The sequence below is a fragment of the Diabrotica undecimpunctata genome, chromosome 3 (assembly GCF_040954645.1).
Source record: "Diabrotica undecimpunctata isolate CICGRU chromosome 3, icDiaUnde3, whole genome shotgun sequence".
Lineage (NCBI taxonomy): Eukaryota > Metazoa > Arthropoda > Insecta > Coleoptera > Chrysomelidae > Diabrotica > Diabrotica undecimpunctata.
The window spans coordinates 45,068,623-45,089,470 of record NC_092805.1 but is presented as its reverse complement, the minus strand read 5'-3'; the positions used below and the strand labels follow the sequence as shown (position 1 = coordinate 45,089,470).

Below are 20,848 nucleotides of genomic sequence, written 5' to 3'. Positions count from 1 at the left end.
CTTTGTGATAAGTGATCTTTTCTTTTTTTTTTTTGATCTTATGAGTAGCCATATACTAAAAGAAGATAATTATTTATGCAAAGAGCATGTACATTGAACGGTCCAGGTAGTATCAAACAAGACATGATCAAATGAATTTTGACACCAATTATCTGCTACATCATACAAATATTTTATGGCATATTCATGATGTTCATCCCAACTAACAACCTGTTCATAGCCATAGCATTTATTTTTTAATTTCAGTACGTTTCGGAAACGTTCATAACAACCAAAACAAAAGTTTAAAGCAATATCATCTGCTACAAATGCAGAATAACGGACACAATACATATTAAATTCTCTTTCTTTATAATGTGATCCACAAAGATGAATTCTTTCTGCTTCACTTTCATGTTTTCTTTGTTCAAAATTCATTTGATCGCATATTTGTATTAGATGCAAATAATCAGATTCATATAATTTTCGAAAGCGATAAATACTATAATTATTACAAATTTCTAAAGTAAGACTCCACGGTAGAGGAGATATTTCAACAAAGTCAGTTATGTCCAAAATATTTTCACAAATAGTTTTTATAGATTGTGTGCGTAGTGTTGGTACCATCCTGCTGTTTTTTTTTCTGCAACAACAAATACATGTTATTCAACAAGATAATGTCCCCACGGAAGCGTATTAAATGATTTTGGTATTAAGTACCTCTTATCGTCATAAGGACTTAGAGCCGTTTTGGATTGCTCGATGCTGAATACTGAGTGTTGGTATGACCGAATACATCTTTGGCTCGCGGTTTGAAGTTTAAATTCTTTAAGACATTTTTCATAGTCTTCGTACGTAATTTTATTTCGAACGATGTTATATTTCACTCCTTTTGCTTTTTTCGTTATTCCCAAATTTCCTATGTCACATTCAATTCTCTCTTTGTTTAGTTGTTTTCTTTCTAGACGCTGTCTCTCTTTTTCCCTCTCCTCGTCAGTTATTTGCAGTTTAAATGTGTACATTTTTGATCGTAATCCAATAAAATGTGTAATTATTTTCCCATTTGCCTCGTCCTTCATTAATCCGGGGATTTTTTTATTTAACCTTTCTATTTCGTATGGGTTGTTTTCGGCATAGTCTGAGGTATCGAATTTACTTGGATGCGCCTTTAAAACCTCTCTATATGCATCTGAACATTGCAATTCATAAATAAAGCTATCTGTATCCATGTACAGCAATGAACAGTTTTTCTCTCCCATCGTTGGAAGCATAAAGTTGTAGTGAAAATCATACATACATAATTTGGATATATCGAGGATTGCTGCGCCTATATACAGGGGTTTATTAAAACATACTTCTGATTTCTTAAGTTCGATAGCTACCAAATTTTCGCTAAAGATCGTACGACTGTGAAATCGACTACTCGCAATCAAATTTTTGGCTCCGTACCTTCCATGCCACTTTTTACATAATTTTACAATACGATGACGTCTTTGATTCTCCATGGTCTTGCCGAACACAGCATTATTCATTAATTTGAACAAATTTTTCTCAAAACTGTTGGTGGCTGCCGCCCGTAAATTTGTATTTAACTCGATATACGGTCGCAGCCACGCAGATTGATTAAATTTCAAAACTTTATGTATTTTTGTTAAAATTAACCCGTTGGCTAATGCCTGTTTAAGATTTCTATAATGCATAATATATTTGGTTTTGTGATATAAAGTTGGTATTAACTTTGGCAATTTTGAACCGGGCGGAATGCGGTGTTCGGCAGCAAATGGAAAATCTTTATGTTTGTCGTGTAATTCGCGTGGATACTCCAAGTCAACTTGGAAAAAATAGCCCTCCTTTGCATCATCCTGTATTGACATAATATCTATATGGCCTTCGGGAAGATTACCAACACCAAATTTGGTTACGTCTTCGATCCACTTGAATCCTCCTATTGGTAAAGCTTCACTCATGGCCCAGCCATACAGATTGTTTACATCTAAATAGAGGATGTACTTAGAGGGCCGTGTGGGATCATACGACGAAATGTATTTGTTGTTGGCCTCCGAATATCTGTTGCTACAAACAGATATCCCACCTCTTATGGCTTTTTCCATAAACAAGATCATATCCACATCTTTTAGCAATTCTAATTTACATTGTGTGTATCTCAACATACAATCCCAAGTGTATCCTGGCATAGTATAATACCATGCTGGATCTAATTTATATGTGTCTCGACATTTTTGTCGAAACTGCTCAAACACATCAGCCAACAGCAGAATATCTGTTTTTAAATACAAATCGCTGTATTCCCCCAAATTTTTACAATTAAATTTCTGCCAAACATTTTGGGCATGAGCATACTTCTCTTCACTAATGTATTCATTATTTAACTTACTATAAAAATGGTTAATTGAGGGTAAAGAAGTTTCATCCAATTTTTCCAAACTATCAATATAATCGTAACAAAATACTCCTTTACAAGTTAACAAATTAAATGTATCATTATCTAATTGACTAAATTCTCGTTTTAAAATCTTCTTTTCTGATATATCTAAAAGAGATGCCAATTCATCGAGTGAAGCTCCCATAAATCTAAGTGAATCAATAAATCGTAATTTAATTTGATGTTCGTCAGATTGTAATGTAAATGAAATATATTTTTCTTTATTAATGGGAAGTAAGCTCAAGTGCCCATGCTTGCAAAGATCTATAATCATAAAATGCGAGTCGTAGCCACTAAAATTATGAAATACGATTGGGACGACAAACAATTTTTTAAAGTTCAAATTACATGCTTGGTGCGCAAATCCCCGTACTTGTCCCGTAAAATGATCGTGATCTACAACAATTGTATCTGTAGCCAAAAAGCGTTTTTCGCAAATATGGCAAACAGTTGCCATATTTGTGTTGGGCTTTTCGACCATAGGTACAATTGTCTTTATTTTGGAATTTACAAATTTGGAAATTTCGGCCATTTCTTTTGCGAACCACTCCATGCAATTTTCACCTCTATAGCTATTAAAATAAGATAAACTATCATCGTAAGCACATTTCAAATAATAACCTGCACTAAAAGGTACATGTTTCTGATATTTTGCTGTTTTACTCAATGAGACATTTGAATCTGTAAAATTATGTAATTGGCATTCAAAATCAGCATAAACTATAAACGGAGTTGTTTGTTTGTATGTAAAATTGCGAAAAGCCACATGGTCATATTTGGGAACAGTCATTTTGCATTTATTCACATCTGAACACATTTCTTCGTGCTCTGCTAGTTTGCTTTCGCTGTGAAAATAGTTTAAACAACGATCGCAAATATATTTTTTACGTGTGTTTTTGTTCAATTGTGATCTTACTAATTTTCCTAAATCTTTAATCCAACAATAATGAAGGCGTATTTCAGTCTGATCATCATCATCTTCTGGAGGAGCATCGTAATCGTTTAACTTTGGGAAATATTTATCCTGTATTAGGAGCAAATTAACATGCTTTTCCATCTTTTGCGGTGTCAGTCTGGCAGGTACTACTTCATAAAATTGTTTGTCCTTCACTACGTTTAATTCTAATGCAAACACATTGACAGATATGGCGTTTGATTTTTCAAATTTTGAAATTTGACTTAATGGCATTGGGCTTTCTAATTTGTCTGTTTGCAAAACAGTAGAATAATGTGGATATTTCGAAACTCTCTGTGGATCCTTAGTAACAGGACACAAAGCGCTAACTATTGACCAATAAAAACAAGCCTGATCAACGTTATGCACATTAATGCACGCTCGTTTTTTCTGAATCTCTATTGGCAAGTCAATGAACGATGAACCGTTTCCTATTTCTACTTTATTAATATTAACTTCTAATGAAATTACTTTAGACAGAGCAGCACCCGAATCTTTTTCTGCAAATTCAGACAGCTTTGTAAAAATTTTATCCTTAACATTTTCACTAAACCAAAGATGTAAATCGGTCGATGTGTCTATAATAGCATTTTTAGTGTTAAAATATTTTAAATCTAAACTTTCGGTATCACTTGATTTTTTAATGAATTCGCCGCAAAATGTAGTATTGACTTTAAGAATTCTATTTGTTTTTAAAATAATTTTAATTTTTCTGCTAAAAATAATATAACAATCATTTAGGAACTGTGTTAAGTCCTTATGCACTAAATTAACTATAACTCCAGTTTTAATTCGACTAGCAAAACACGAAATAACATTTTCCCATTTAACTCTATTGTGTAATTTTGAATTAAGCCCCAACCCAACGTACTTATTATTGAAATTTAAAATAATTTGCCTAAAATGCTTAAAATGTCCTATGTAAGTTTGCAATTTTCTAACTGTTCCTACGGATAGTCTATTGTTTTTAATTACTTTACTACATCTAAAAATTTGACTATTTAACCGTCTTGTCCAAACTTTACGATCTCTTTCAGTGAATTTATCGAAAATTATTTTACTAAGCTTTTTAATAATGTGCATCAAATCATCAGACTGTTTAATCACTTGTTTTATATGCATGGCTATGGCTACTCACACACAAAATAAGAAGAAAAAATCACTTACCTTATTCAACTATCTTAAAGGATGCTAGGAGTCTGCTTTTTCCAATATCAACTTCCCCTTCGTATATCAGCGAATAGTTTCCGCTGTTGAGGTCCGTTATTGCTGCTTGGTAGGCTTTGGTTACCCGCTGTGGTAAGAAAACAACTTCAGCGCCCAAATCCAGCAGAACTGTATCCCCAAATTGTGTTGTTACCACCTTTGCACTGTGAATGGTAAATTTTTCTCCAATTTGCAGATCTTTAAGTTTTTTTATTGGCTTACGTTCTGCAACCAAGGATGAATTATTTAGTTTTGATAGATCCATCTACAACAGCAATAGAACAAACTATAGTTTTTCCGCTTAACGTGAATGGAGAGATGCATTACATACTCGGCAATAGAGAAGAACCATATACTACAAGAAATCGAAATACGAACAGCGGAGAATACTTCTTATAAAAAATAGCAGACGTGAAATTTTTTTCAACACCCAAATAGATAAAAAGGACATAATAAATACAAAAAACAGTATACATTTTTCATAAAATACTGCATGAAAAACGACCAGAGAGATGTACAATTCTCATAAAATACAATGATAAAAAGGACATAATAAATACATAGAAATATACAAAAGACAAAAACCGCTTACCTTTATCAGATATATGTAAGTCACTGCACACCGTATTGACTACTGCGAACTTGTTGTTGTTGTTGTATGTTTGCGATGCGAACTGTGACACCGTATGCGCTCCTCGGTCTTTTAAAGAACAGAGCAGCATATCGCCCCACGCGAGCCCAAGTTGCGCCAACCTAATGCGCCTACGGTACCATCAACTGATTCGTTTCATTGATAAGCAACACCTTGTGTTCTAGAAATGCTCATATTTATATATTTATTTTTATTTCTTCAACTAATTTTTATGGTATACAATAAATAGATATTGCGGTAAGCGAATCGTTGTTATCAATTTAGAATTTTGTTAATGTGGTTGCTGTTATCATCATATATTTTACAAAATGTAGCAACTGCGGTTTTCTTTCCGGTGTACTTGTTTTTCCAATGATTAAAATAAAATTTGTTATCACACTTGTTTACGTGTTTTGAATTATGCGGTACCGCGTTATCACGAGGCTTCATCCTGTTTGCTAACAAATGCACTATTTTAACATATTATTATTATATTTTAAATATTTCAGTATATAATTCTGTTTTTGTGAATTTTGTATAAATAACTATAGTACCAATTTTTGGAAATTAGTATAAATCAAGATGCTGGTCTGTTTACATGTCTTATTGTTGCTCTCTGTGTCTGTGTGTGCACAGAATAGCACTCTGGAGTATGCTAGTTCTTTTCTTAAACGTTTCGGATATCTAAATACATCAAATAATGCTCTTTCTAGTATAGATATGGTTCTAGTTGCCTTTCAGGAAAAATACAATCTCCCTGTGACTGGAACATTAAATAATGATACTATAAATATGATGATGAATAAGCCTCGATGTTCTGTTGGTGACAATAACTATGCCATTCGTTCGAAGTGGAATAAAACGACTTTACGCTGGTATTTCCCTCAGGCTATTAGTAATCCCGATTATATAAATCTTGCTGCAGAAGCTTTCGCTAGATGGGAGACAATATCTAATTTAAAGTTTAAACAAGTAATAATACCTTCTCCGAGGCCTGATATTACTATAACTGTGGTACCAGATACTCATAATTTTCGAGCAAGTTGTCAAGGAACCTCTAAATGTTCATTTAATTTCGATGGTCCTGGAAAAGTATTGGCTCACGCATACTTTCCAAGCGCACACGGAGAGTGTACCGAAATTCATCTTGATGTTAGTGAACGATGGTATGTAGGAAATGGCAGCGCTCCCAATGGTGAAGTCAATTTTTTGGCTGTCCTAATGCATGAAATTGGTCATTCTCTCGGACTAGCACACAGTACTATTGATTCGTCTATTATGTATCCTTGGTATCAACAAGATGTACCACCTTTTGGTGATGATGATAAAAAGGCAATGAGTAATCTATATGGACCAAAAACAACACCCTCTTACATACCAACAACAACACCAGTTACGCTAGCACAAACACCACTTTCGCACAACAAGAACCATATGTCGAAAACATCTACCATCAAACACAGGACCTCTTTGCCAACAACAACAACGACCACACCTGCAATACAAAACATATTATGTCTAATTCCGTATCCAGATTTCATGTTTCTAGCTACTTCTCCTCAGTTTCCAAATTATAGAATGTACGTTGGATATGGTCCGTATATATGGAAGTTTGATTTAAATGAAATGCGCCTTCCAAAACATCCCGAATTAATTACCGATTATCTCCCTAAAGAGTTGAGGTCTACGCACGTTTCACATGTTTTTCAGAATTCCGAGGGACACTTAGTAACTATACGCAATAATCAGTATTACGCTGCATCTTTCCCCAATTTAAAACTTCAAAAACGTTTTATGTTTCCTTCTATACCTGCGAGAACCAAAATAAATGCATTATTTCAAACAAACAGCGGTCAAACGTATTTATTATACAATGATGATTCTTATATTGAATTTAATGAAGCTGGAGATGTCTTAAACCGTGGACCCATGAATTATCTCTTACCCGGACTACCAGATACAATAACATCAGCATTCCGCTATACTGATGGGTTTATTTACTTTTTTCAGAACAACACCTATTATAAGTACAGCGAATACACACGTAAAGTTGTAGCAGCAGGAACGTTTAGCTGGGAACTTTTTGGGATACCCTGCCCCAACGACGGGCTATTAAAACAATTAAGAACTTTGTTAAACAAAATTGTAACTATATACGAATAAAAATGCTCCGTTTATGCTGATGTTGTTTTTATTTAAATTCCATTACTCTGTATGTATGTTAAGCAACGTCCTGCGTTGAATGTCACATAACTGTCACGTTCTACGTCGAATGTCACGTCCTGCGTCGAATGTCACGTGGCATTTCACGTTCTACGTCAAATGTCACGTTCTACGTCGGATGTCACGTTCTATTAGGCACTGTATGGACAAGAAGAAGAAGAATAATGTTCATACTGATCGTTGACATGGCTTCTGTGTGTGTGTCACCAACGCTTTCATTTGACACCTCATACGTCAAAATCATGCCAATAGCAACAAAGATACATTCTAGCGCCCATTTGGCAACGTCGCCATCTTTGTTTTTTGTGTCCCCGTCTCCTCCCCGTTCCAACGAGCCCTCGTACGTCACGATCGGACCAATAGAAACAAAGATATGACGTAATGACCTTTTGGCATGCTCCGATGCGCACGGCACATACTGCGTTCAACCCCATTTTTCATCCCCTTTCCAACGAGCCCTCGTACGTCATCCTACGTTAAGCCGTTTGGAACTTACGACCGGGGGTTGCGATTTTAGGGGATGCGATTTAGGGGTTGCGCTCAGATATACATAGACTATCTACTTCAATTGTTGACCTACCTGGCCTAAAACGTCTTTGATATTCACCAAGGAATTCTTCCATGTACGTACTTAAACGGCTGTACAGGGTGTTGGAGAATATTTTGTATATTATGTTCAGAAAAGTTGTACACCTAAAATATTTAAATTCCAACAAATATCCCTTTTTGTACAGTGGACATATGATTCCAGTGCACCATTCCTCGGGCATTTGTTATTTTTCCTAAACTTTGATTATTATGCTGTGAATTTGGTGGATAATGCCGTTACCTCCATGTTTGATAAGCTCTGCAGGGATAAAGTCCACTCCTGAGGACTTGAGATTTTTGAGCCGTGTGATTGTGTCTCTCTCTTTCAATACTGAAAGAGGTTCTACGTGGGTGTTATTTTTTGGCTTTTGGGGTAACGCATCATTTTACACTTCGGTACCCAAGTAGTTGCTTTGAATTTACTTAGTTGAATTGCTCAACCCATCTGCTTTGTACTGCGTCACTGTTACTAACTGTATGTTCATTTTTGTCTCTACACATCGTCAGTCGTGACTTGAATTCTCTTTTTGTCTAATTTAGGATGTTATAGAACAGGATATCTAGTGTCACTTTTACCCTTTAGTAATTGCAATTTTCTACACGCAAGAATTGTATGTCCTGGAAAAAAGCCAAAAGTCCTAAAAAAGAGTTATTAATATTAAAATTAATACAAAGGACGATTCCCAATTTACTAAATATCGATTTATTAGTTAAGAAGCAATCTAATTATTGCTGAAAAACTTACTTACTTTCGTTCTCCTTATGCTGCACAGTAAAATGGACCATTGGCTGTCCAATTCGTGAAATCCGATATACATAGGTAGGTTAAGATAAAATAACACCTATCAAGAATGAATAGTAATGACTGGCGAAACAGACTAGGGAAGATCGAGGCGGAAATAAGGCTATATTGAATAAAAGTGGATACATTTAATACTAACGTGGATAACTAACTTTCCTAAACAGGGCCTTTCTTCTTATTCGGTGTGTTCCTTCCTTCTCAGACGCTGTGCTTCGATGCATCTTAATATAACTTCTTTCTTCATTGAGTCACTTACCTTGTGGTTTAGAAATTTTTATTTACAGCAAAATCAACTGTAGTCCAGAACATGATGATTTTCTGCTTAGAATTCTTTTTATATGCAAGGATTTTCTTGAAATTTTGACAGGTAAAAAATAGTTCAAATATGAAAATCTATGAGTAATTAGGACATGAAATTCGGTTGAGCAGAGATAACCAGACATGTGAGCTCCCACGTTGCATAGGATTAGTCTGGGCAGCGTTTGGTAAATTAAATTGGATCTTTAAATCAGATCTACCCACATGCCTCAAAAGGAAAATCTTTGACAAATGTGTGTTACCTGTTCTCACTTATGGAGCGAAAACATTAACACTTGCAAAAAAGGTAGTAAATAAGATTCGCGTGACTCAGAGGGCTACGGAGCGCCAGATTTTGGATGTCTCTCTGAGAGACCGAGTCCCAAACGAAGAAATACGTCGTAGAACAAAGCAATAGACGCCATCAAAAAAATCGCTTCGCTAAAATAGAATTGGGCAGGACACGTCGCCAGATTATCAGACAACCGATGGACAAATTGTCGAGTGAAGACCACGGCAAAAAGAACTACGGAGCAGAGGACGCCCACCAACTAGATGGACTGACGACCTAAAGCGTGTGAGCAATAGCAGAATTTCATCAAAAGAATCCCGTGTTATTGTTGCAATGTGCGAACGAGCATTCTCTTGCATCAGACGAAAATTTTCTTTAACAAATGGGGCAAATATTATCTTTTAAACAATGTTCAATACATATTTTATCGTTTAAATTGCCCCCTGAAGTTACAAGTTCTGTATGAGCCTCTAGGGAAATTCCTGGCCACACCATTATACCACCTCTACCAAAGTGAACTCTGGGAGTAAAACAACATTGATGATAACGTTCACCGGTTCTTCTCCAAATCCAATTCATCAAATCGGATGAAAACGTTGAAGACATCTTACTGGATGGAGAAGAAAGTGATGAATGACCCCTTTCTGCAGCGCACAATAATTTAATTTCAATATTCACCTTCCTTTCCATTCTTAATTACAATAGAAACCATTAATAGTAAATAAGCCGTTTTATTAATATAAGCCTTTCAGCATTAAGGTAGTACAAATTATTGTATATGTCGTACATAATAACATTTACATTTGAGTAAAAGGATATCTCTGAGTACCCTGATGAAGAAAACTACTAATAACTTCAAATTAAAATAAGGTATGAATTGTTTATATGCAGCAAAAGTTTATTAGATTCTCTTTCATTATAATATGCCAAACAATGGCTAAAGTAACACATTTGATTTTAGAAAATTGTTGAATTTTCTCTATTGAATTTCGTCCCCTGAACAATTTCATTTTATTTGTTTGGACCTTTTACCCGTGATCCACGGATCTGTTTTTAATAAATTTGGACATTTACATTTAGGATCCCGATTTTGTCAATTTTTATTTTATTATTTTTAAATTTAAACAAGGTATCAATCTATAACCTCCGATACCAGTTTCTCACTATATTCTCGCCAAATTACACGTGCAAACTCAAGGTTATATTTTAACAACTATATTTTGTCAACTTGTCAACATGTTCGCAAGGCGATTTAAAAAAACATTGAACTTTGATACCGATATTTATTGATATAAAATTATTTAGTACTAATTGAAAAAAATTGTTTTAGCTTTCCATTAAACTCCGACATTCTTCATCATGTTTTTTTCTGGACACAAAAAATAAATATTTACATGTACAATTAATTACCATGGTAATGATGGTGCTTTACTTTTTCCGGTATCGTTAAACACTTTTAAAAATATAATCGATCATTTTTTACAATATTGCATACAATAGATGGCAGCAAAGGCCAAGTCAAAGCAAGCCTTGGAAGTATTATGTCATTTATTGTCGTTTATTTAAAATGTAAATATGCATTAACTTAACTTATGGAAGATGTAACAACTTGATTCAGTAAATCGTTGACAGTTGGGTTTAATTAGATGGAAAAATTTAATCATTTTTTCGGAGAATAATTTTTTCGGAGCTACTTGGTAACTTACCAAGTTCTTGTTTGTTTTTGTTTCCATACGTCTCTGCAAATTTCTGTCCCACTTCATCTATTTATTCCGTACATAGGTACAACTTCATGGTATCAGTATTAGTTCTTAGTTTGTACACGTTAAATATGTAACCTTTGAACGACATATCAGAAACGTTGGGTGCCAATGGGTAACAATATGACTACCTCCCAAAGTTAGGAGCCAATTTAGAAAAATAAGACTCACAACTGTCTTTGAGAGCCAATTGTTAGGCCTCGTTTAGCTCAGTCTCTCAGATTTGGAAACGTCTTATCTAAGAACATCTGAACAATGAGTTTTTCTGGGACAAATACACAAAGATATTAACTAATCATGTTTATTGTACATAAAATATATAAAATAAATTTTAATAATATATTAAATATCAAAGCAAATAAAAATCTTGCCTATAAGCTTTACAAATATAAAATATGGTAGTTATGGCATCATTGGATAACTTTTTGTTGGCTTCAAAGGATTGCAGAATGTAGTTACTGATGTTGTCTTCACAGGATAACTTGCTGGAGATGCCGGGATCGATCCCGTTTAAGTTTTGAGCAGCTATTATTCTACGCAGCTATTAGGTTCTGCATATCTGCTGCAGTTGTCGTTCCATGTGTGTGATGCACCACAAGGCTTTTATAAAGTTCCACCCAACAAGGGGAACAGGAAAAATCAAACTCCAGGAAGATTTAATATTATAAATGACCCACAAGAGAATTGAAATTCGTGTAGTCGGCTGTATACCATCAATCACCAAAGTTTTACAATAAAATTTTACATCATTTTACTACATCATTTTAAAACATATTACATCATTTTATAACATCCTGTTACAACTTGATTTTACAACATCATTTTAAAATATCATTTTAAAACATCACTTTACAACATTATTTTACAACATCATTTTACAACATAATTTTACATCACACACGCACACAAACACACACACACACACACGCACACGCACAGGCACAGCCACATGCACGCGCATATGCACAGGCACAACCACACGCACGCGCACACGCAAACGAACAGGCACACGAACACGAACAGGCACGCGCCCGCGCAAACGCACACGCACACGCACACGCACACGCACACGCACACGCACACGCACACGCACACACACACACACACACACACACACACACACACACACACACACACACACACACACACACACACACACAAGGATTGCAGAATGTAGTGGTTAGTTGCTAATTAGTGGTTAGTCTTTACAGGATAACTTACTGGAGATGCCAAGATCGATCCCGTTTTAGTTTTGAGCAGTTAATATTCTACGCAGCTATTAGGTTCTGCATATCTGCTGCAGCTGTCATTCCATGTGTGTGATGCACCACAAGGATTTTAAAAAGGTCTACCCAACAAGGGGAACAGGAAAAATTAAACCCCGAGAAAATTTAGTATTATAAATGACCCAAAGGAAATTGTAATTCGTGTAGTCGGCTGTATACCATCAATGACAAAAGTTTATTTAAAATCCTTTATAAAAGGTATATAATTTACAATCCCTTTCGTCACAGCACGTTTTCGGACTAAAAAACCCATCATCAGTGTTTTGTTATCTGAAATAAGTATTTCCATTTAATTTAAAGCAAACGTAAAAGTAAAATTTTGACTAAGGTTGACAAAACAATGTGGTCAATTACTTACTCGGTGCACATGAGAGTCTTCGGTGTCCGTCTTCGTATGGGCGTGTTTTCTTGTAGACCCGCTTTAATGCGGGCGAGTTTTTGTGTGGACGCTTTCATGTGGATGTTTGTTCACGTAGGCGCATATTCGTATAGGCGCGTATTCGTGTAGGCGCTTGTTCGTGTAAGCGTGTTCCTGTGGGCACATATTTGAGTGGGCGCGTTTTCGTGTGACGCTCTTTCGTGTAGGAGCTAGTTCGTGTAGGCACTGGTTCGTGTGAGCGCTCTCACAAACACGCGCCCACACGAAAACGCATTCTCACGATAAGGCGCTTACTAGACCACGTGTTGACACGAGACAGCACCCACACGAAAACGGGCCCACACGAAAAGCGCTAACACAAACATGCGCCCAAAAAAATACGCCCCCACACAAACACGAGGCCACAAGAGCACACGCCCACATGAAAACGGACCCACATAAAAGATTTCCACATGGACCATCCACACACGAACACGGAGTCACACAAACACGCGCCCACATAAAAACGGAACACACGAAAACGTGCCTACAAGAACACGGGCTTACACGAAAACGCGCCCACTCGAACACGCGCCCACACGGAAAGACGTCCACTCGAAAACGCGCCCACACGAACACGGGCCCACAAGGAAATTTGCCCACACGAACACTCGTGTTTTCAGAAAGAATTAAATTAATTCAACTTATTTCATACATAATATATGTCAGAGTATATTTTTGGTTTTTTTCTGCTAATATTTTAGACCCAGTATTTAATTCTAAGGCGATAAGAAGTACGCCGTGTCAGCTAGTTTCCTTATAAATTTATACACCAGTGGCGTATTAGGTACGTAATATAATTAATTATACGTCATTGATCAAAACTGTATGAATAAAATGCTTTTTCAGTAAAACATGACAGCAACATGAAAACCGAAAGAAACTAGTGTCTATCGTAAATGGAATAGTTTTGCAGCAAAGGAGGTATACCTTTAACGGGTAAAACTGATTCGGGACGAATCCATATGACACCACACCAAAGTCTGAACAACCACCTCAGATTGATTATAATTATTGAGCACTGTTGCGCTACTCAGCTGAATATGGGGATAAAGATATTTCTGAGCATTAGGTAACTTCCCAGAAGAATGCCCTTTATATGAGCCCTCAAATCCAAAATGAAATAAACATTTTTGTTGAAATTATTTAACAAAAATTATTGGTGAAATAAAGAAAACTAAATTGTTTGCGATTCTCGCTTATAAGATTACTGACATTGCACTATGGAGCAAGACTCGCTGTGCTTGCGATATGTTGATTTAGAAGATGTTATACAGTTAAGAAGATATTTTTACGAGTATACTCATTCTTAGAGTATAAACATCCCTTTCCTTGGCTGCTCTCCTCCAGGTATCCATCCTCAATATCTCTTTGGCATCGGTTATCACTTCGTTTGCTGTTGTTGTAAAGATTGCTGTGATGGTAGCCAACCTCCGATAGGAGACGGTACTGCAAGAAGAATCACTTCGTTTATCCACCTCTTTCTTGGTCTTACTACTGGCAGACGTCCCTTCATAGTTCTACTAAGCGTTTTACTAGGTGTTCTGCTATTATCTAATCTTATAAGGTAACCTGTCCAGTGCAATCTTTGTATTTTTGCATAATTTGCTATAGAGAGTTCTTTGCAATATTGATATAACTCGTAGTTGAACCCATATTTTCCATATAACATCGTCGCAAATTGGTCCCAATATTTTTTTCTATATCTCTCTTTCAAAAGTAGTAAAACTGTTCATGGTTTTTTTCTGTCATGATCTTTGTTTCTAAATGTCGCAAATGGGTCCCAGTATTTTTCTCAATATATTTCATTTAAAAGTAATAAAACGGTTTATGTTTTTTTCTGTCGTGATCTTTGTTTCTATGCCAAATGTGGCTCGGATTCGGTATTGCAAACCTCATAATAAGAAAAGCATGGACTTGAACGTTCTCCTGTGGTTGGTCAAGGTAACGATAGGGCTGTAGCTATGAGTGAGTAGTGCTTCGTAATATGCATCAGACAGCAGATAAAGACGCTTTAGTACATGAGCTAGGATTAATGGGACACGAAGTAACCAACATAGCTAATATATATAAGAATGGATCCAAAATAGCGCTTCCGCTCTTTTATATAGAATTAAAAACTAAGCCAAATAATAAAGACATATATGATGTGAGAGCACTCCAGAACATGATTGTGTCCTTCGAACCACCATATCCCAAACGTCAGGTTCCCCAATGTACCAAATGTCAACGCTACGGTCACACACAAAAATTCTGCCATATGCCTCCAAGATGCGTAAAGTGTGCAAGTAATCATCTTACTTTACACTGTCCACGAAAAGAACGCAGCAATAACGTAAAATGTGTACTTTGTATGGGAAACCATCCGGCCAACTATAAGGGCTGCAGCGTATACAAACAAATACAAAAAGAAAAATTCCCCCAACTCAGAAAGAATCAAGAGACCCACAGAACAGACACCCATGAAACCAATAGCCAAAGAGTAACCCCTGGTGTTTCTTACGCTCAAAAAACTTCAGGAAATAGTCAAGCGGATGAAATCACAAATCAACAAACTAATGTCGGCTCAAACCATTCAACGAAAATTGCCAACCTTGAAAACCTGATGACAAAACTAGTAGAGAGAATGGACACTATGCTTAATCTTCTTATGACTATGATTTCCAAAATGCACTAATGCAACACAGACTTAAAATAGCCGTCTGGAGCTCAAATGGCCTAACGGACCACATCCAAGAAATAAAAACTTTCCTCGACGAGAAGAAAATTGATGTTATGCTTGTATCAGAAGCTCATCTAACAGACAAAAACTATATCAAAATTCCAAAATACATTATCCACTACACAAAACATCCAAATGACAAGGCACACGGTGGCACAGCTATTATTATCAAATCTAATATAAAACACCATGAGGTAAATAAGCTCAGTGAAAAGTACCTGCAATCAACTAGCATTGTCATCGAAGACTGGCTAGGCAACCTTACCTTATCTGCGGTCTACTGTCCTCCTGGTCAACCAATCAACGAAAACAACTTTAACAACTTTAGCACCTATTTCAGTTCTCTTGGACACAAATTCATAGCAGGAGGGGACTTTAACTGTAAACATCATCACTGGGGCTCTAGGGTAATTACAACAAGGGGTAGACAACTGCTGAAGTCAATAACAGGAAACAACCTACAACACATATCTACAGGAGAACCAACTTATTGGCCTACAGATCCAAATAAAACACCAGATCTCTTAGACTTCTGTGTGATTAAAGGTATCTCTCTTAACTATTTAGCAATAGAATCATGCTGGGACCTCTCTTCAGATCATTCTCCCATTCTTATTGACCTAGACTCCAAAATCATACTCAGAAATAAGCCTCCAGTCCTAACCAATAATCAAACAAATTGGAAAATATTCCGAAGCGCACTAGCAGAACAAATACCAACGAACTTGCCACTTAAAACAGAATTACAAATTGAAAATGCGGTACAACAACTTACTACCTCCATACAAAAGGCAGGTTGGATTTCTACTCCCGAACAAACAACATGGAAGGAAAGCATAAACTGTTCGCAAAGTGCAAAAAACCTGATCGATGAGAAAAGAAAACTTAGGAAAAAGTGGCAAAACACACACGCTCCTATTGACAAACAAAATTTAAACAGAATTACCAGAAGACTTAAAAATCTATTAAAAGAAGAGAAAAACAGAGGGATCCAAACTTACTTAGAAAATTTGACTCCGTCCAAAGACACCAATTATTCTCTATGGAAGGCGACGAGAAAGGTAAAAGGTCCACAAGACGCCATACCTCCTCTAAAAAATGTCAAAGGTAAATGGGCAAGAACAGACACAGAAAAATCTGAGACATTCGCTGAACATCTTTCTACAGTATTTAGTCCATTTAACAGAGTAGTGCCATTAGAACAAGAAGAACCATTTAATTCTTTTCTTGAGGCTCCATATCAAATGGATTTACCAATCACCAAGTTTAATATTAAAGAAGTAAAACAGATAATAAAGAATGAGATACAACCCAATAAGGCTCCGGGATTCGACCTCATAACGGGTAAGATCCTCCAGGAACTAACCAATGACTGTTACAGAATAATCACTATGATCTTCAATGCTATGCTTAGTCTGCATTACTTCCCTCTGCAATGGAAAGTGGCACAGATTATACTCATTCAAAAACCTGGTAAAGATCCAAAAGATGTCAACTCATACCGACCGATTAGTCTACTCCCAGTCATCTCTAAGGTCTTCGAAAAACTTCTACTACGAAAAATCAAACCAATATTGGACGAAAAGTGTCTCATACCTGACCATCAATTCGGTTTTCGTAACCAACATGGTACAATAGAACAAGTTCACAGACTATACACAACAATAAGAAGTAGTCTCGAGAACAAGCAATATTGTACTGCAGCCTTTTTAGACGCCTCTCAAGCTTTTGACAAGGTGTGGCATACAGGACTTCTGTACAAATTAAAGAAAAATTTACCTTACCCTTACTTTAAACTGCTTCAATCATACCTTACAGAAAGGAGATATCTGGTAAAATATAGTGAAGCCTATACAAAACTCTACCCCATCCTATCTGGTGTACCTCAGGGTAGTGTGCTCGGACCGATTCTGTACCTGATATATACGGCTGACTTGCCAATAAGCAATAACCTAACACTTGCAACATTCGCAGATGATACTGCTTTCTTGGCCTCACATAGCAACCCAATAATAGCATCAGAGAGACTGCAACTACATCTGAACAAAACAAATGAATGGCTTAAACTCTGGAGAATTAGAGTAAACCCCTCAAAATCTACACAAATTACATTCACTCTAAGAAGAGGTACATGTCCACAAGTTAACCTCAATGGACATCCTTTGCCCCAAAAGCATGACGTAAAATACTTAGGTATTCACCTTGACAAACGTCTAACTTGGACCAAACATATATGGACGAAAAGGCTTCAATTGGGAATTTTATACAGAAAACTTTACTGGATGTTGGGAAAAAACTCTCACCTATCGATTGACAACAAGCTGCTGATATACAATACAATAATAAAACCCATTTGGACATATGGCTCACAGCTCTGGGGTTCAGCTAGCAAATCTAATATTATGATAATACAAAGATTCCAATCCAAAACTCTGAGAACAATCGCTAATGCACCTTGGTATATCCAGAATGATGCAATACATAGAGATCTTCAGGTACTAACAGTCTCTGAAGAGTGCAAAAAAACTTCTGAACAATATCAAAACAGGTTGCGGGTGCATTCTAATACCCTGGCACACAATCTTCTCAACAACCAACAAGCGAAGAGATTGAAGCGACATGACCCCTTGAACCTACCTCACCTATCCTGACAGAGCCTACAGCAGTGGGAGTTACGCCTTCAACAGCACCCAGCCATTGTGATCAGTGCCGCTTTTAGTGCTCGCGTATCAGTGTATGTGCGCATCCTACCGGTAAAAAGCCAATTTGTGTCGTGATGATTTGGTCACTGGACCTTACATCTCTCTGTCATGTAAAGACAAAAAATTTTACTTATTGTTTTCACTGTAAAACAGATTGTAAAAATCTTAAATGTTAATAAAAAAAAAAAAAAAAAAAAAAAAAATGAGTAAGTATTTGTGCCCAGTGCCCAAGCTTATATTCGTCAAAAATGTCCTCCTGCTCTTTATGTACATTGTAGTGTACACTTTCTCAACCTTGCTATTGCTGACTCATCTTCACAAGCCTATGTGCGAAATTGCATTGGGATCGTGTAGTCTGTTGGTGCCTACTTTAGACCTTCGGCTAAACGCACTGTCGTTGTGAAATAAAAAAATCTGGATCTGTTACCAGCTGATCATCAAAAAAGACTGTCTTTTTTATTTAGCCTATACTGTCAAAAAAGGAATCTAGTAACTAACTAAAAAATACCTCATGGGAAAGTAAATGCGAAGAGCACAAAAAATAGATAGTGTCAACAAGATCACGAGAAACATAAAAACGGTAAAAAGCTTAGAACAAACAGAAGAGTAATCAATAGACTGGATTTAATAGAAGGAAGATCTTGGATCGAATAGTACTCTCAACTTGTGACTAAAAGAAGACGTCAATTCATGAACACCATTACAACAACATATGAAGTGAAATACAATGAAGACGATGAAATAAGAGTACAGGAAGCCGAAGATGAAATACGAACTCTAAAAAATCGAAAAGCATGCGGTCCACAAGGTATACCGAATGAATTACTAAAACATAGCCCACAAGTAATTAACATAACGGAAATTACTAGCGTATGTTTTCGCCTTATTCTATAAAAAATATAACATAACCGGAATGAACAAAAGCACACATTAATAACATGTACAAAAAAGAAGATAAAAAAAATTGTATAAACTACAGAGGAGAAACTACAAAAAAAAATTGAAAAAAGATTACAGGTGTAGAAAAACAACATGACTTTGTGCAGGCAGATCCTGTAATAGACATTTGTTCTCTATAGCAGATTATCGAGAAAAGATTAGCCCACAATCCTTTAACCTATATAGTCTATAGATTTGACAAAGCAATGGAAAAATAAGAAATAAACAAAAAATAAAAAACAAAAAATCCGTTTAAGCACAGCTTCACAAAAATATGACGGTAAACATTAAAATCTAAAGCAAGGCTGCTGCATAGCACCTACACTTTTCAAAATATGTCTGAAACAGAATCTCTTAGTGTAAAGAAGAAAGTGCTGAAGCATGGGCATCCAGATCTTAGACGAGAGATTGTACACAATACACTTCGCTGACAACAAAGCTATTCTAGCTGAATACGAGAGTAATATAGACTATATGCTTTGAAATTGGAAGACGAGTACACCAAGTGGGGCCTTACAATTAATATACAAAAAAGCGAGCCTACTTAGTTGCAGAAGAAAAACCAAAAAGCCTACAAATTGGGAGCTATAAAATCAACTAAAACCTTCAAATATTTGTGAATCCAAATAACGTTAAACTCATGGATTAGTTTCAAACTATTTCCCGTTTATTTTTTCGCAACGTTCCAAGGATTGTTAGCTGATACTGTTTTAGCATTTGTTCACTTAAAATTCCCCGGAATACAGTCCCCGGAGGGAGTGTAGTGTCACGTTGACACTACACTCCCTCCCTCGTGATGTTGTGTATTGTACGTCTCCAAAGATCTGTCTCTGGTCATTTCTTTTAACTTATGCATAGGTCTTTTGCATATGCCTGTAATTTGATCGATCCATCTTGTTCGAGATCTTCCTTGTTATCTTCGTCCCTCTACTTTTTCCAGTCTATCCATGTTTTCTGTGTCTGCTCTTATAACATGTCCCAAAGTATTTTAATTGTTGGAGGCGAATTTAGCTGGATAGCCGTTTGCTGACTTTTAGCTCATTTAAAATTGAAATATTTGTCCTGTGGTCGGTCCACGGAATTCATAACATTCTTCTCCAACAGAACATTTCAGTGGCGTCTATCTTTCGTCTTTCCGCTTGTCGTAGGGTACAAGATTCACATCCGTATATTTATAATACGTAAAGTATACTCCCTTTCTATTTGGCCTCTCTCTTGTTTAGTGTTAATAGATTACGTGAGATACTGATTTTTTAGGTGCATTAGATATTAAACTTAGTATAGAATAGTGGAGAGTCGCCTAAAACGGGGACGCAGGGTAATATGGGGACATTCAAAATTTCAGTAATAGAATGGGGAATTGACCGCCGAACGACGCGTGGGTGTTCTTAGTTGCCTACTAACCAGTTTGCAGTAAGTAGTCGAGGTGGGAGCTTATGTTTGTTTTGTGTACAGTCGATCCAAGATTTTTTGTGATTTGTTTACGATTTCAACCTGCACTGTTGGTTGGTGTTAGCAAGGTACATTGAAACAATCAATTTCGGTAAGTAGACCTTTGTTTCCGCTGTCTTTAAGTTACATTTTCACTTAATACTCATTTAAAAA

At 36.2% G+C, this 20,848-nt stretch overlaps 2 protein-coding genes across 3 annotated transcripts; one reads left to right on the top strand and one right to left on the bottom strand.

Annotated features, from left to right (window-relative positions):
- LOC140436760 (uncharacterized) lies at window positions 1–5,466 on the bottom strand. Of its 2 annotated transcripts, none has more exons than XM_072525832.1 (2): window positions 5,176–5,466; window positions 1–4,848 (listed from the first exon to the last, which is right to left on the bottom strand). In XM_072525832.1, the coding sequence occupies exon 2, from the start codon at window positions 4,497–4,499 to the stop codon at window positions 642–644; it is 3,858 nt and encodes a 1,285-aa protein (XP_072381933.1). In that variant the 5' UTR covers window positions 4,500–4,848; window positions 5,176–5,466; the 3' UTR covers window positions 1–641. The 2 variants fall into 2 exon arrangements, with proteins under 2 accessions (XP_072381933.1, XP_072381934.1); XM_072525833.1 differs by having other exon boundaries at window positions 1–4,808.
- Window positions 5,467–5,934: 468 nt separating this feature from the next.
- LOC140435762 (matrilysin-like) lies at window positions 5,935–20,532 on the top strand. The gene is made up of 2 exons (XM_072524482.1): window positions 5,935–6,808; window positions 20,501–20,532. Exons 1-2 carry the CDS (start codon window positions 5,935–5,937, stop codon window positions 20,530–20,532), a joined length of 906 nt encoding a protein of 301 aa, XP_072380583.1.
- The last annotated feature ends 316 nt before the right edge of the window (window positions 20,533–20,848 follow it).